A 16,835-nucleotide genomic window follows, 5' to 3' on the forward strand; every position below is an offset into this window, starting at 1 on the left:
CCTTTGCAATACTTCCCTATGCTTTACCAGACCTCTCTGTGCTTTGCAATGCTTCCCTATGCTTTACCAGACCTCTCTGTGCTTTACAATGCTTCCCTATGCTTTACCAGACCTCTCTGTGCTTTACAATGCTTCCCTATGCTTTACCAGACCTCTCTGTGCTTTACAATGCTTCCCTATGCTTTACCAGACCTCTCTGTGCTTTACAATGCTTCCCTGTGCTTTACCAGACCTCTCTGTGCTTTACAATGCTTCCCTATGCTTTACCAGACCTCTCTGTGCTTTACAATGCTTCCCTATGCTTTACCAGACCTTCCCCTCTTTACCAGACCTCTCTGTGCTTTACAATGCTTCCCTATGCCTACCTCTCTGTGCTTTACAATGCTTCCCTATGCTTTACCAGACCTCTCTGTGCTTTACTTTCAATGGCTATCCTCTAGATTCTACACAGGTTCCTGGCTTTACCAGACCTCTCTGTGCTTTACAATGCTTCCCTATGCTTTACCAGACCTCTCTGTGCTTTACAATGCTTCCCTATGCTTTACCAGACCTCTCTGTGCTTTACAATGCTTCCCTGTGCTTTACCAGACCTCTCTGTGCTTTACAATGCTTCCCTATGCTTTACAGACCTCTCTGTGCTTTGCGCTTTTAATACGGGACGCTTCTATATTCAGATGTTGCGCTCTTTAGAGCAGCAGGTGTTTCCCGTGGTAATAAACGTGGCTGATTGCAGCTCCTAGTTTTTTTGTACTTCCCGTTTCGAGCCATGGAAAGCTTCCAATCAACTCGCAAGAGCTGCACGAACAAGGGATTTGTGACGCGCGGGTCAGCGGGATAAAGGGAGCGGGTCACACTGGTGGAGAGAGGACAATTACACACCAAAAATAAGAGGAGGGGAGCGGGTTAACCCAGCTGTCCAGCTATGATTTATCCCTGGGAATGATAAGATAAGGCCTTTTTTTGTCTGAAGGGTGTTTGGTTTGGAAAGTTACCGCTGTGTGTGTGTGTGTGTGTGTTTCAGCTTTCTTTTTTTCTCACAGTTAGGTAATACATCGCCGCTTGTTTATCTTCCTCCTCGCCCCTGCTGTTGAGGAGAGAGAGAGAGAGAGAGAGAGAGAGAGAGAGAGAGAGAGAGAGAGAGAGAGAGGAGAGGAGAGGAAATAACCTCTGTTGTATTTTTCCTTAAAAGGAGCGCATGTGTCAACGGCAGAAAAATTCTACTGAAAAAAATATATAATCCGGGATAGAGACTGACCTCATCTCTAGAAGATGAATGTGATATCCCTACACACCGGAGAACAAAGAGGGGGGAAAAGTACTAAAAGGATCTCCTTTCTACTAAACACGCACACGCACTAAAATAAGCAGAGATAGATCAATGCACCTGACTTGACGTGCGGTAGCGCGCACGTTTATGAGAACACCTCAAGATTTATATCTTTAATACAATTAAGTAAGTTTTCCAAAGCGACTTGCAGAGACCAGGAGGGTGAACTCTGCTTCATCAACAACCGCTGCTGCTGCTGCAGAGTCTCTTCCAATAGGACCGCGTTCGTTTTGCGTCTCATCCAAAGGACGGAGCACAAGGAGGTGAAGTGACTTGCTCAAGGTCTCGCACACACAGCGAGTCAGTGGCTGAGCCGGGATTTGAACCTCCTGGTATTCCCCTTTTTGAGATGGGAATCCGGGGTGGGGGAGCCCGGGACTGGGGGGCACGCAGCCGGGACACAGCCATGACCTCAGCGCTCGGAATCCTCTCGGCGCGCAGCCGCGTTGGAACGGCGTTCCCGGCAGAGGCAGGCGCTGCATCAGCTCCGGTGCCTCAGTCTCCGGGGTTTCAAAAGGACCCTGTGGGCTGAATGAGGAGAGTCAGCCCCTTCCATTCAGACCATAATCCCCCCCACTCGCTCAACCGACCGTTTGTTATTTCCTTTGACGCAGCAGTCTTATAGAAGCCTCTGCAGGGAGATTAGTTCAGCAGCCTTTTGGAATTGCCATTGTGCACTATGGGGAGGGGGAGAGGGGGGTGGGTGGGTAAAATTTAAAGTCACAGTGCAGCAATTGAGCCTAGAGAGGGAGGGAGGGGCGTTCGAATGTTTTTTTAATGATTGCGTTGTAGCGATTCCTCAAACACGGTTTGATCAGGCTGTGTTAACTACGATCCTCAGTTCCAGTGTAACACAGGCTAGATCAGACGGCCTCTTTTCTAGCGGGAAGCGCCACCTAGTGCACAGCTGGTGTATTGCCAGCAATTCACCAAAGTGGCGACTCCCTAGATGGCGCTGGCTCTAGCTTCTGCAAAAGACGCAGACCTAGCCTGTGTTACATATGTCTATGGCGGACAAGAAGAGCAGATCTGAACTCTGGGTGAAAATGATTTATTGCAGAGTTTATGCCAATATAATTGGAATTTGTTTGAGACGCGCTGGTAGATCATTAAAAATCGACTCCAATAAACTTATCACTTTTAGAAAAGTCTCCCATAGTAAAAGCACAGCAGTGTAATAAAGAACAGTGAAAGCACGATACAGCACAGGCAAGCACTGTAAAGCACAGCATGGTATAGTAAAGCACAGCGAAGCATTGTAAAGCACAGAGAGGGCTGGTAAAGCACAGGGAAGCATTGCAAAGCACAGAGAGGTGTGGTAAAGCACAGGGAAGCATTGTAAAGCACAGAGAGGGCTGGTAAAGCATAGGGAAGCATTGTAAAGCACAGAGAGGTCTGGTAAAGCACAGGGAAGCATTGTAAAGCACAGAGAGGTCTGGTAAAGCATAGGGAAGCATTGTAAAGCACAGAGAGGTCTGGTAAAGCATAGGGAAGCATTGTAAAGCACAGAGAGGTCTAATTACTGTATATATGTAGGTTGTTGACATGCCTGAGTTATACATACGGGATCAAAATTAATCAGCTACACACACACACACACACACACACACACACACACACACACACACACACACACACGAAATGCTTTTACCGGCTAAATTGAGAAGATAATTTCCATTTGTAAGGTATTTTTTTTATATATATTTGTCCCGCACTGATGTTAATACCTGCTGCATCCACTTCAAAGTGCTGGAGAGAAGGGGTCCATTTCACTGATTAAAGAGCTCCGGGGGTGGGGAACGGGAGGAATACTAATTCTGGTCAGACAGTATTTTGACAATCGCAGGTTTTACATTGAGAGAGAGAGAGAGAGAGAGAGAGAGAGAGAGAGAGAGAGAGAGAGAGAGAGAGAGAGAGAGAGAGAGAGAGAGAGAGAGAGAGAGAGAGAGAGAGATATCTAAGGGGCTAATGGCACTAGAATTATGACGTGCTGCGGATTTCCCTTCATTATACGGGTCTCGAGAAACGTGTAGTTTTGAAATAAACACACATTGCAATAATCAAACGGCACTATAAATTTTAGTTCCAAAAAAAAAAAAAAAAAAAAAACCCATCGTTTTAAATCAGCTGGAGAGGTTGTGGCCGAGGCGGGTTGAAACACCGAATTATTTTTATAAATCTAAACTGAAAACATACTTTAAAAAAAAAAAACAAACAAACAAACAAACAAACTTTGATATAATTAGTGGCAGCTGGAGTGCATTGAACACATTAAATATAATACAAAAATCTCTCTCTCTCTCTCTCTCTCTCTCTCTCTCTCTCTCTCTCTCTCTCTCTCTCTCTCTCTCTCTCTCTCTCTCTCTCTCTCTCTAATTATATATATATATATATATATATATATATATATATATATATATATATATATATATATATTAGCCAAATGCTATACAATAGATTGCAGATTTTTTTAATTTTTTTTCCCACGTTCAGAGCGTCGCTTCATCTTCCAAGTTTCCTCATTCAGGAGTATCCTGGCATGCAGTTCCTCAATCTCTAATCTGGTAAGGCGACTCGTCTTCCCGGCACCGGGGAGATAGCGGCGGTGAGAACGCGGAGGACGGGTGTCAGCCCTGGAGTGATTTATCTACCTCGATTAGAAGCAGTAAACAAAATAAACCGATTGAGTTTGTAAGGCTCTTCCAGATCCTGATATTTTCTCAGGCTCCGAAACTTCCCCTGCAGTGTTTGGATATCATAAACCCATCACCTCGCTGGCCTTCAAGTCATTTCAAACACTTACTCGCGTAAAACAGGAGCCCAATAAATCTATGCAGGTGACGTGCGGTTCCCCTTTTTGATTTGGAGATGGGGGGGGGCAGTTTTCTCCCAGAGTTGATAAAGTAGGAAGTGTTGTTCGCTTTATCTAATTGAACTGAAAGCTATAGGTTGTATAGTCTTGTTATTGATTCTTCTTCTAGTGTCAATGTTCAAGGACTGGGTTTGAAAAAAACACATTTAAAAAAAACAAACAAACAAACAAACATATTTGCTTCTTGTGAAACTATAATAAAACAATCGATTCTTGAGTTACATTAAATATGTTGTTGTTTATTTAATTATTCTTCATTATTATATCATTATCATTAGGATTTGAGATTACCGATCTTCGGGTGTCGGGGGACCGAGATCACGGACCGTGAAGGGAACTCGTTTATTGTACAAAGCGTTTTCCAGGGACGGGATGGGACGGGGGCCGGTGCGGGGTCTTTGTAAAAGGGGAATGGGGTTCAGAGATTTAGGACGAAGACACACGCCGCTATCTCAAAGTCTCTCAACGGCTGAAACAGGACAATCGATGACCCGAAAAAAAAAACTGCTTTGTCCTCTATTCACTTCATGCGTAAAGACTGGGAGAGACAGGGGTCCCGCGGCAAGGTTACTGGGAGGGGTGGAGAGGGGGCCCCTCCGATCATTTTTGACAGCAGTGCAAATAAGCAACGTTCTTGATTACAGCTGTACTAAAAGCGAGTTCATTCAGTGGACCTTCCCAGCAAAGTGATTACAGCTGTACTAAAAGCGAGTTCATTCAGTGGACCTTCCCAGCAAAGTGATCGCTTTCTCCACCTCTCTAAAGACGTTGTGAAGTCAACTCTATTGCCTCTTATTGGCGCTAGCAACGCTATGGCTGTTGCGGACACCACGCAGACCGGCCAAAAAGTCTCGTCCTGTTCCGTGAGCGCCAGCCCCGTCTATTAAAAATAAACAAACACGCAGATAATGCGAGCTTAATAATTAATAATAAATAATAATAATAATAATAATAATAATAATAATAATAATAATAATAATACCTGTTCATTACACTGCTCTCAAAACGTGCAGTTTGGAAAGAAACACATTCTATATAGCGCTGGTTCTGTAGCATAAAGAAAGGTCTCTGTTTGTCTGTCTTGCTGTCAGGGAATCAGAGAGGCCCGCACTTCACTGGCTGACAGCGTGTCAATCAATAACTGGGAAGCAGCTGGTTGGCTAGTGTCAGGACGGCAGCAGATGAAGGGGCGGGGGATGACTGATTGCGATAGACAGTACTAATGTGTTTTGGAAACAGTGAGAGAAACCTAATGGATTCAATTAAAAAAAAAAAAAAAAAAAAAAAGACTTCTAGACGAAATGTATGGCGTTGATTTTAGGACGTCGCTTTCGGCGTTTCTAAATCCGCCTCGGTTTAGTGTTCACTGGTTCAGAATCCGCGCCCCGTCCCCAGCACACAGGCACTTTTGCGCTTTGAGAGGGCAATAATCCATTAGGATAAAAATAGAGTCTCGAATGGGAGCAGAGAAGCATTAGCTAGTTCCCCAAATTAATGACAGCAATTTTGCACTTCTGAGATGCAAATTAAAAAATATGACACAGCCTCTCTCTCTTCCAGAAAAACTTACCATGGTATTTTAAAATCCTCTCTTATTTGTATTTGCTCTGTATTGTATTTCATAACAGAAATTATTTTCATATTCTTAATGTGATATTTTGTAAGGGATTCTGCTAAGAAATTAATAATAATAATAATAATAATAATAATAATAATGGAATGGGTTACCTAGTCATGTTGCTGAAGGAGACTCTTCTTCACACAGAGAGTGGTGAGGGGATGGAATGGGTTACCTAGTCATGTTGTTGAAGGAGACTCTTCTTCACACAGAGAGCGGGGAGGGGATGGAATGGGTTACCTAGTCATGTTGCTGAAGGAGACTCTTCTTCACACAGAGAGTGGTGAGGGGATGGAATGGGTTACCTAGTCATGTTGTTGAAGGAGACTCTTCTTCACACAGAGAGTGGTGAGGGGATGGAATGGGTTACCTAGTCATGTTGCTGAAGGAGACTCTTCTTCACACAGAGAGTGGTGAGGGGATGGAATGGGTTACCTAGTCATGTTGCTGAAGGAGACTCTTCTTCACACAGAGAGTGGTGAGGGGATGGAATGGGTTACCTAGTCATGTTGCTGAAGGAGACTCTTCTTCACACAGAGAGTGGTGAGGGGATGGAATGGGTTACCTAGTCATGTTGTTGAAGGAGACTCTTCTTCACACAGAGAGTGGTGAGGGGATGGAATGGGTTACCTAGTCATGTTGCTGAAGGAGACTCTTCTTCACACAGAGAGTGGTGAGGGGATGGAATGGGTTACCTAGTCATGTTGCTGAAGGAGACTCTTCTTCACACAGAGAGTGGTGAGGGGATGGAATGGGTTACCTAGTCATGTTGCTGAAGGAGACTCTTCTTCACACAGAGAGTGGTGAGGGGATGGAATGGGTTACCTAGTCATGTTGCTGAAGGAGACTCTTCTTCACACAGAGAGTGGTGAGGGGATGGAATGGGTTACCTAGTCATGTTGCTGAAGGAGACTCTTCTTCACACAGAGAGTGGTGAGGGGATGGAATGGGTTACCTAGTCATGTTGTTGAAGGAGACTCTTCTTCACACAGAGAGTGGTGAGGGGATGGAATGGGTTACCTAGTCATGTTGCTGAAGGAGACTCTTCTTCACACAGAGAGTGGTGAGGGGATGGAATGGGTTACCTAGTCATGTTGCTGAAGGAGACTCTTCTTCACACAGAGAGTGGTGAGGGGATGGAATGGGTTACCTAGTCATGTTGTTGAAGGAGACTCTTCTTCACACAGAGAGTGGTGAGGGGGTGGAATGGGTTACCTAGTCATGTTGCTGAAGGACACTCTTCTTCACACAGAGAGTGGTGAGGGGATGGAATGGGTTTCCTAGTCATGTTGTTGAAGGAGACTCTTCTTCACACAGAGAGCGGGGGGGGGTGGGGGGCTGGAATGGATTGGAAGTTATTTAGTTATTGCTTAACTGCAGAATCACTTCCAATAGGACCAGTTTGTTTTAAGTCTCAAACCTGACAAAGTTCTGAGGTCGATCAGCTACTAGGACGAGCTTAGATGTTTTTTTCAGGCTTTGTTTTGTTGCATTCTAGACTAGTGCAGCTATTCAGATATCAATTTGTCAAAAGCTCAGTAAACATAAAGCACCCAGTTGTTCCCTCCGAGTGCAGGCAGAGGAAATATGGATTTTTATAGAGATCAATAGAAATCTGCTTCAGCGTGAGAAGCCTTAAAGTGACACAGTCCGGGTTCATGGCACAGCATTTTACAAGGAGAGCCAGCCTCCATCAACTGATCTGCCACACTTTTTTTTTGCCTGCAATACGTTAGCTGTGCACTAGGTGGCGCTTGTATAAAAAGACATTTTGGTTAACCTGCCTTTCATCTGTCGATGGCAGGGCAGGCAACAGGAATTCAAGCAGCTTCTGAACTGTAGATAGATAGATAGATAGATAGATAGATAGATAGATAGATACTGTAGATAGATAGATAGATAGACATACAGATATATATATATATATATATATATATATATATATATATATATATATATATATATAGATAGATAGATAGATAGATAGATAGATAGATTATTGTAGATAGATAGATAGATAGACATATATACATATTATATATATATATATATATATATATATATATTATATATATATATATATATATATATATATATATATATAGATAGATAGATAGATAGATAGATAGATAGATAGATAGATAGATACTGCAGATAGATAGATATATAGTAGACAGACAGACAGATAGATAGATAGATAGATATGCTTTTTCCTGTGTTCTGTATTAAACGCATTTTCTAACCTGGACTTAAAATACATTTTTAAAAATTAAAAACAACAAACAGAAAAAAAAATAATTATTTTCCATAATTTACTGTCATAAAGACTCCGGCTGCCTGCTTCAGTGCCCATTACCAGAACAAATATTACCAGCTCTTGTGTGTGACCTGTGATCCCAGCCGAGTCCTTACCGTGTCCTCCTGAGTGCTCTTCAGCGCTCCAGCGCTCTCCCAGTCCCCTCGCTGCGCGCCCGCACGTCCACCCAGCGCCGTCTTTGTGAGCAATTACCTCCCCAACAACAGGGCTATTAATGGTGGAGTATGATAACATAATTGGCCTCCGCTGTGGAGCCGCTGTTCGGAGTTGCACACACACACACTGGGACACACACATACTGAAAAACACACACACACACACACTGGGACACACACATACTGAGAAACACACACACACACACACACACACATACTGACACACACATACTGAGAAACACGCACACACACACACACTGGGACACACACATACTGAGAAACACACACACACACACACTGGGACACACACATACTGAGAAACACGCACACACACACTGGGACACACACATACTGAGAAACACGCACACACACACTGGGACACACACATACTGAGAAACACGCACACACACACTGGGACACACACATACTGAGAAACACACACACACACACACACACACATACTGAGAAACACACACACACACACACTGGGACACACACATACTGAGAAACACGCACACACACACACACTGGGACACACACATACTGAGAAACACGCACACACACACTGGGACACACACATACTGAGAAACACGCACACACACACTGGGACACACACATACTGAGAAACACACACACACACACACTGGGACACACACATACTGAGAAACACACACACACACACACTGGGACACACACACACACACACACACACACACACACACATACTGAGAAACACGCACACACACACTGGGACACACACATACTGAAAAACACGCACACACACACTGGGACACACACACACACACACACACACACACACACACACACACACACACACACACACACACACACACACACACACTGGGACACACACATACTGAGAAACACACACACACACACACTGGGACACACACATACTGAGAAACACGCACACACACACTGGGACACACACACAGTGGGACACACACATACTGAGAAACACGCACACACACACACACTGGGACACACACACACACTGAACACACACACACACAGACACACACACACCACACACACACACACTGAGACACACACACACCGGACGCAAGAGGCATTCTAATTTCTCTCCTTTCTAAATTTTTGTTGCATCTGACATTATGCTAATATTATTATTATTATTATTATTATTATTATTTAGACAGTTCCAGGACCTCTCCAGACTTGATAAACACGCATTTTCTAAAGTGGATCTCTCTCACAGTGATCGTGTTCGGGGACGTTTTGATCCCTTTAAGCGGAAGGTTTTTTTGATTGCATTACGCGCTCCTTTGATACAACTGCTTTATTTCCGTTCTGTGTCAGGCTGACTGTCGTTTGAAGGTACAGCCGCCCAAAAACCCCCTTTTCATTTTTCTTTTTACGTTTTATTTGACCGAGTTTTTCATTTTCACGGTCTCTTTGTTTTGGTAACCCCCGCTAACCCTATCGAGTCTCTCTCTCTCTCTCTCTCTCTCTCGGCAGAACTGAAGTACTTCAAATGAACAGCTGCATCGAGTTCTGCCTATTCAGAAAGGTGTCTGTGTGTGTGTGTACCTTACACCACGCAGCACTTAGAGGAAAACAAAATCTCTCTCTCTCTCTCTCTCTGCTGATCCAAATGTGTTCTGTTGTTCAGAAATCAATATGGTTAATTTGCGCAACAGCAGCATCTGGTGGACGCTTCTGCGAACTACACCCTGATTGCACAATGCCAGCTTGGAGGGTGGGCGGGATTCCAAAAATTAATTTCAATAGGGACTGTAGAGGGCTAGATCGCTCCATTCATTTCAATAGAGATTGTAGAGGACTGGGTCGCTCCATTCATTTCAATAGGGATTGTAGAGGACTGGGTCGCTCCATTCATTTCAATAGGGATTGTAGAGGACTGGGTCGCTCCATTCATTTCAATAGAGATTGTAGACGGTTGGATCGCTCCATTCATTTCAATAGGGATTGTAGAGGACTGGGTCGCTCCATTCATTTCAATAGAGATTGTAGACGGTTGGATCGCTCCATTCATTTCAATAGAGATTGTAGAGGACTGGGTCGCTCCATTCATTTCAATAGGGATTGTAGAGGGCTGGTTCGCTCCATTCATTTCAATAGGGATTGTAGAGGACTGGGTCGCTCCATTCATTTCAACAGAGATTGTAGACGGTTGGATCGCTCCATTCATTTCAATAGTGATTGTAGAGGGTTGGATCGCTCCATTCATTTCAATAGGGATTGTAGAGGACTGGGTCGCTCCATTCATTTCAATAGGGATTGTAGAGGGCTGGGTCGCTCCATTCATTTCAATAGGGATTGTAGAGGACTGGGTCGCTCCATTCATTTCAATAGGGATTGTAGAGGGCTGGGTCGCTCCATTCATTTCAATAGAGATTGTAGAGGGCTGGTTCGCTCCATTCATTTCAATAGGGATTGTAGAGGACTGGGTCGCTCCATTCATTTCAATAGAGATTGTAGACGGTTGGATCGCTCCATTCATTTCAATAGTGATTGTAGAGGACTGGGTCGCTCCATTCATTTCAATAGAGATTGTAGAGGACTGGGTCGCTCCATTCATTTCAATAGTGATTGTAGAGGACTGGGTCGCTCCATTCATTTCAATAGGGATTGTAGAGGGCTGGGTCGCTCCATTCATTTCAATAGAGATTGTAGAGGGCTGGTTCGCTCCATTCATTTCAATAGGGATTGTAGAGGACTGGGTCGCTCCATTCATTTCAACAGAGATTGTAGACGGTTGGATCGCTCCATTCATTTCAATAGTGATTGTAGAGGACTGGGTCGCTCCATTCATTTCAATAGGGATTGTAGAGGACTGGGTCGCTCCATTCATTTCAATAGTGATTGTAGAGGACTGGGTCGCTCCATTCATTTCAATAGGGATTGTAGAGGACTGGGTCGCTCCATTCATTTCAATAGGGATTGTAGAGGGCTGGGTCGCTCCATTCATTTCAATAGAGATTGTAGAGGGCTGGTTCGCTCCATTCATTTCAATAGGGATTGTAGAGGGCTGGTTCGCTCCATTCATTTCAATAGGGATTGTAGAGGGCTGGTTCGCTCCATTCATTTCAATAGGGATGGAGGGGAGGACTATACAGGATTTATTGTACTTATTATAAGAATTCTGAAATTCTTATGCCTATAAAGAACACCAATAATGAAAATAACATTAAAAAAACAAACAAAAAAACTCCACAAAAATAAAATTGTATTTGTTGTGGTTTATTATTATTATTATTATTATTATTATTATTATTAAAGGGCTATTATTAATTATTAGTCCTTTATCGTCTGGAACTGTCGCTGGAAACAGAACAAGACAGAACTGGAATGTCGGAACTCGACGCTGCTAGGATTCTAATTCCAATCAGCTGCCGGCCCCCTGTACGTACAGATTCGAGGCAGGCAGCAAATGAACCTGCAGGCTTTGATCAGAAACAGAATACAGGACAGTGTGAGACTCAACTTTAACATCCCAAATGAGAAGAGTCGCTTGGCCCCGGTGATTGAGGATGAATTCAGAGCCGAGCCGCTCACAGGAAAATCTACCAGCGAGGGAGGAGGGGAGAGAAGGGGGGGGGGGTGTCCCCGCTGCCGTCTCCAGCCTCAGTCTCGGTCCGGCTCCCCTCTCCGCTGCAGTGTGAAGATGCTCTCAGCGTGTTGCAGGTACTGTACCGTCCTCTTCCTCACTGCCTCCCTGCGGTCGGCGTCCGGGTCTCCTGCAGAGAGAGAGAGAGAGAGTCATCCAATCAGGTGAGAGGTCTCCAATCAGGTGGGTGGGGGGGTCGATCACGTGGGGGGGGGGGGGGGGGGCTGATTCACGCGCCTAGTCACACTTCTTTGTCGACGAACCCAACTTATAGCGAAGAGACACAAAGACTCTGAGACACACACAAGCAGCTGTTTCTGACAAAGAAAGCGACTTGAAGGGTGATCCACGCCAGCGCCCCCGATTCTCAGCTCCTGATCCCAGTAAGGGGGTTAACGGCACGATGGCTTCGCGCGGCTCCCTCACCTTGCGCCCCCTCCAGCAGCACTGCCACCCCAGTCTGGTAGTGTTGGAAAGCAGAGCAGTAGTCCCGCGCCGCCTCTCTCTCCAGCGCTGCGCCGATCTCCTCCGCAGCGCGCTTCAGGTACCCCGGGAGCTCTGGCCCTGCCCTCGGGGTTCTGGCCCCGCCCCCTGAGCCTTCCGGGAGCAGCAGGCTGCTGGCTGACTCAGCCACGCCTCCCTCCAGCCCATTGGCAGAGGCTTCTGGACCAGTGGCTGGAAAGAGATTTTTTATTTCTTCATTGTACAAAATAATTTGGGGACTCTTGTTAATTATCATTATTATTATTATTATTATTATTATTATTGCAGAGGATCCTCTCAGAGAGTCTCTTCCAATGGCGCAAACGTTTGTTTTACGTCTCTCCGAAGGACGGAGCACAAGGAGGTGAAGTGACTCGCTCAGGGTCGCACACGGGGAGTCAGTGGCTGAGCCGGGATAAACTTGGAGGACCATAGCTGGGGACCCCCCCCCCCCCCCCCCCCCCCCCCCCGCCTCGTTGCACGTGGGGGACGGTGGGGTCGTGGGTGGAATGAAGGGTCTGCTGTTGTTACCTTGCCTCTTGGCACAGGGGTCAAACAGGGCAAGTTCGCTTTCAGAGAGCCGGCACAGAGGGGGCGGGGCCTCTGCAGCAACTTGTCCCGCCCCTTCAGAGTCGAACAGCAAATCAAACTCCTCCTGGGATTCCAAATGGTCGACGCCCACTTCTGGTGGGGGGGTGCTTCCACCTGCCGAGAGAGAGAGAGAGAGAGAGATAGAGAGAGGAGATAAAGAGAATATATTTACTGTATATTAATCAACTGTGAAATCATAGAACAGAATTAACAAACAGCGCTGGGCTACCGTGACAACGCACGGTCGCTGCCGGCGACGGAATGTCCTCGGGTTCCGTGCAGGCCTCGGTTGCCTCCTCACAGTTTCCTGAGGGCGACCCAGGGACCTCCCCCTCCGTCTGGGGCTCTGCCTGCTCCACCTCCCCTCCCTCTCCAGAGCTCCGAGGCAGGGGGATGAGAGGGGGGGGCAGGGAGGCGGAGGATTCGGAGACAGGGGGCAGGTCTAGGGGCCGTCGGACTTCGCCTCCCTGTGCAAAAGATATAAAGGAAATAAACTGAATTTTTAAAAAAAAAATTGTCAAAAAGCAGAGGGAGGCTGTTCAGAGAGTATAAGAGCCTCCCTTTCTCTTTCTCTGCTCCACCAGCACAGAGGGAGGCTGTTCAGAGAGTATAAGAGACTCCCTTTCTCTTTCTCTGCTCCGCCAGCACAGAGCAGAGGGAGGCTGTTCAGAGAGTATAAGAGCCTCCCTTTCTCTTTCTCTGCTCCGCCAGCACAGAGCAGAGGGAGGCTGTTCAGAGAGTATAAGCACTGGCCCCTCTGTATTAAGACCTACCCTGAAAAAGTCCTTGAGCTGGGGGCTGTTATAAAGAGCTGGGATGTTGACTGTGAATCTCAGCATGGCTTCTGCAGCTTTCCTCCTCTCTTCAATCACAGACGGCTCAAACCGCCCTGCACAGGGGGGAAAAAAAAACATGTGATCTCTGGATCCACCCTCCTGCTCCGCTCTGGACTCGCCTGACCCTCAGCACCTCGTTACTGGACCCTCCGCTGAGACGCTGTCCTTGCACTATTGCACCGCTAACACTGTAGATATAACTCACTGTGATCCTAACTGTCTGCATCCTAGTTCACATTGGATTCCAGTAGTGATATTATTTTGCACTGGCTGTAAACTACACTGTGTTTCAATATGAAGCTTGCATTGTAACCCTGCGCTGCCCTGGGACACCTGTGTGAGTCTACTGGGATAAAAGCATCTGCCAAATAAATAATAATAATATTAATAATATTAATAACAGCTGTACTAGTCGGGGCAGGGAATCAGACGCTGCACAGCAGTGTGATCCAGTCCTGCTTTCACTAGGAGTTTAATAATCAGACTCCCGCTGCACAGCAGTGTGATCCAGTCCTGCTTTCACTAGGAGTTTAATAATCAGACTCCCGCTGCACAGCAGTGTGATCCAGTCCTGCTTTCACTAGGAGTTTAATAATCAGACTCCCGCTGCACAGCAGTGTGATCCAGTCCTGCTTTCACTAGGAGTTTAATAATCAGACTCCCGCTGCACAGCAGTGTGATCCAGTCCTGCTTTCACTAGGAGTTTAATAATCAGACTCCCGCTGCACAGCGGTGTGATCCAGTCCTGCTTTCACTAGGAGTTTAATAATCAGACTCCCGCTGCACAGCGGTGTGATCCAGTCCTGCTTTCACTAGGAGTTTAATAATCAGACTCCCGCTGCACAGCGGTGTGATCCAGTCCTGCTTTCACTAGGAGTTTAATAATAAGACACACCTGAGCTTGTTAGCTAGACACACTGGGGGCTGATCAAGCTGGTAGCAGTTAAAACCTGGACTGGATCACACTGCTGTGCAATAGGAGTCTGATTCCCAGCCCTGCAATGTAACTCAGTCTAGTCCAGCGATATTAAATTGCAGTTACAATGCAGGGTGCAACTCCACAGCCCTGAACTCAAACGCCTGCCAGGCTCGGCTCCCTCCTCCGTGGGGGGACGGACGGACGGACGGACAGCTTACCGAAGACCTGAGCCCGGGGGAAGTCAGGGAACTCCTCCAGTCTCCTGAAGAGATTCCTGTGGGTGTAAGAGAGCTCGCCATGCAGCTTCATCAGGTCACTGAACCGCCTCCACACCACGACCTGCAAGCAGGGAGACTCCAGATCAGCAGGGGAGCGCAGACACAGCAGAGGACGAGGAGGACTCCCGCTGCACAGCACTTCAATCCAGTCCGGGTTTTACATTCACTCTGCGCGCTCAATCATAATAATCATAATAATAATAATAATAATAATAATACTAATAATAATAATAATAATAATAATAATAATAATAATAATAATAATAATAATAATAATAATAATAATAATAATAATAATAATAATAATAATAATAATAATAATAATAATACTAATAATAATAATATAATATTCTTACCTCTTTCACATCTTCTGGATTTCTCTTAGAGACAAACTAAAAAAAGAAAAGCAGATTAATCTAGAGTAAAAATGAATCCATTTACCATCAAGCATTAGCTTACTCTGCTTTACCAGACCTCTCTGTGCTTTACAATGCTTCCCTGTGCTTTACCAGACCTCTCTGTGCTTTACAATGCTTCCCTATGCTTTACCAGACCTCTCTGTGCTTTACAATGCTTCCCTATGCTTTACCAGACCTCTCTGTGCTTTACAATGCTTCCCTATGCTTTACCAGCTTCCTCTCTGTGCTTTACAATGCTTCCCTATGCTTTACCAGACCTCTCTGTGCTTTACAATGCTTCCCTATGCTTTACCAGACCTCTCTGTGCTTTACAATGCTTCCCTATGCTTTACCAGACCTCTCTGTGCTTTACAATGCTTCCCTGTGCTTTACCAGACCTCTCTGTGCTTTACAATGCTTCCCTATGCTTTACCAGACCTCTCTGTGCTTTACAATGCTTCCCTATGCTTTACCAGACCTCTCTGTGCTTTACAATGCTTCCCTATGCTTTACCAGACCTCTCTGTGCTTTACAATGCTTCCCTATGCTTTACCAGACCTCTCTGTGCTTTACAATGCTTCCCTATGGTCTTAATAACGAACGGGTTCGCGTAAAGTCTCTCACAGTAACAGTAAAAGCGGTACCGGACCGCCTCTTCGCTACGGTGTAACCGACCGAGGCTCACCCGGGCGCAGACTCGGTACTCCGTGAAGCCTTTCTCCTGCGTCCTGTGGTCTGTCACCGTGTAGAACCGATAGTGGTCTTCCTTCACTTTGCGTGACATTGCGAGCCAGCAATTAATCATTAATCAGTCGAGATCACCTCTCCCTCTTGCAGCGCCAGTGCTGGAAAAACGCTCTCTTTAAATAAATACACACCGTTTTCAACTCCACTTCCTAATCGGACGCACCGACGCGGCGTGCAGCTCCGCCCCAGATGCACAAAGCAAGTTAGGGGTCATCGCTAAACTGCAAACGAGAGATAGGTGTCAAGCTTTCCAAGCACGGAAACTAGGAACTAATAGTTAAAGATAGGACAAGAATATCGAGACATCCTGTCCTGCTTTCACTGGGAGTTTAATAATCAGACACACCTGAGCTTGTTAGCTAGACACACTGGGGGGTGATCAAGCTGGCAGCAGTAAAACCTGGACTGGATCACACTGATGTGCAATAGGAGTCTGATTCCCATCTCTGATACATTCCCAGTAACAGATTAATAGAACAACACAGGTCAAGTAAATTGACATTTATTCAGTGTAATATAATAACGATTACAACTTACAAAAAAACCCCAATATTTACTCTTTTTTTTTTTTTTTTTTTGTCAGATTAAGAATTAAATTAAACTTTTCAGGAATGCACAGGGTTTCAATTAGTTTGACTCTCAATAAATAAATGATTGCATTTTAAACATGTAAATGAGGGC

The 16,835-nt window shown here is 45.5% G+C and overlaps 2 protein-coding genes across 2 annotated transcripts in view; both read right to left on the bottom strand.

The window, feature by feature from the left end:
• Positions 1 to 1,735, bottom strand: part of LOC121306298 (pyruvate carboxylase, mitochondrial-like) — a 7,752-nt gene extending 6,017 nt beyond the window's left edge. Inside the window, exon 1 of the mRNA XM_041238040.1 lies at positions 1,654 to 1,735. Within this exon, the coding sequence (XP_041093974.1) occupies positions 1,654 to 1,735 (82 nt within the window). The remainder of the gene's footprint in view (positions 1 to 1,653) is intronic.
• A 9,784-nt stretch (positions 1,736 to 11,519) lies between these two features.
• On the bottom strand, positions 11,520 to 16,829 carry snx15 (sorting nexin 15). Its single transcript, XM_041237970.1, has 8 exons — positions 16,093 to 16,829; positions 15,366 to 15,401; positions 14,950 to 15,070; positions 13,750 to 13,865; positions 13,206 to 13,443; positions 12,917 to 13,090; positions 12,329 to 12,577; positions 11,520 to 12,032 (listed from the first exon to the last, which is right to left on the bottom strand). Exons 1-8 carry the CDS (start codon positions 16,210 to 16,212, stop codon positions 11,920 to 11,922), a joined length of 1,167 nt encoding a protein of 388 aa, XP_041093904.1. The 5' UTR covers positions 16,213 to 16,829; the 3' UTR covers positions 11,520 to 11,919.
• Positions 16,830 to 16,835: the final 6 nt, after the last annotated feature.

Source organism: Polyodon spathula, chromosome 47, assembly GCF_017654505.1.
Source record: "Polyodon spathula isolate WHYD16114869_AA chromosome 47, ASM1765450v1, whole genome shotgun sequence".
NCBI lineage: Eukaryota > Metazoa > Chordata > Actinopteri > Acipenseriformes > Polyodontidae > Polyodon > Polyodon spathula.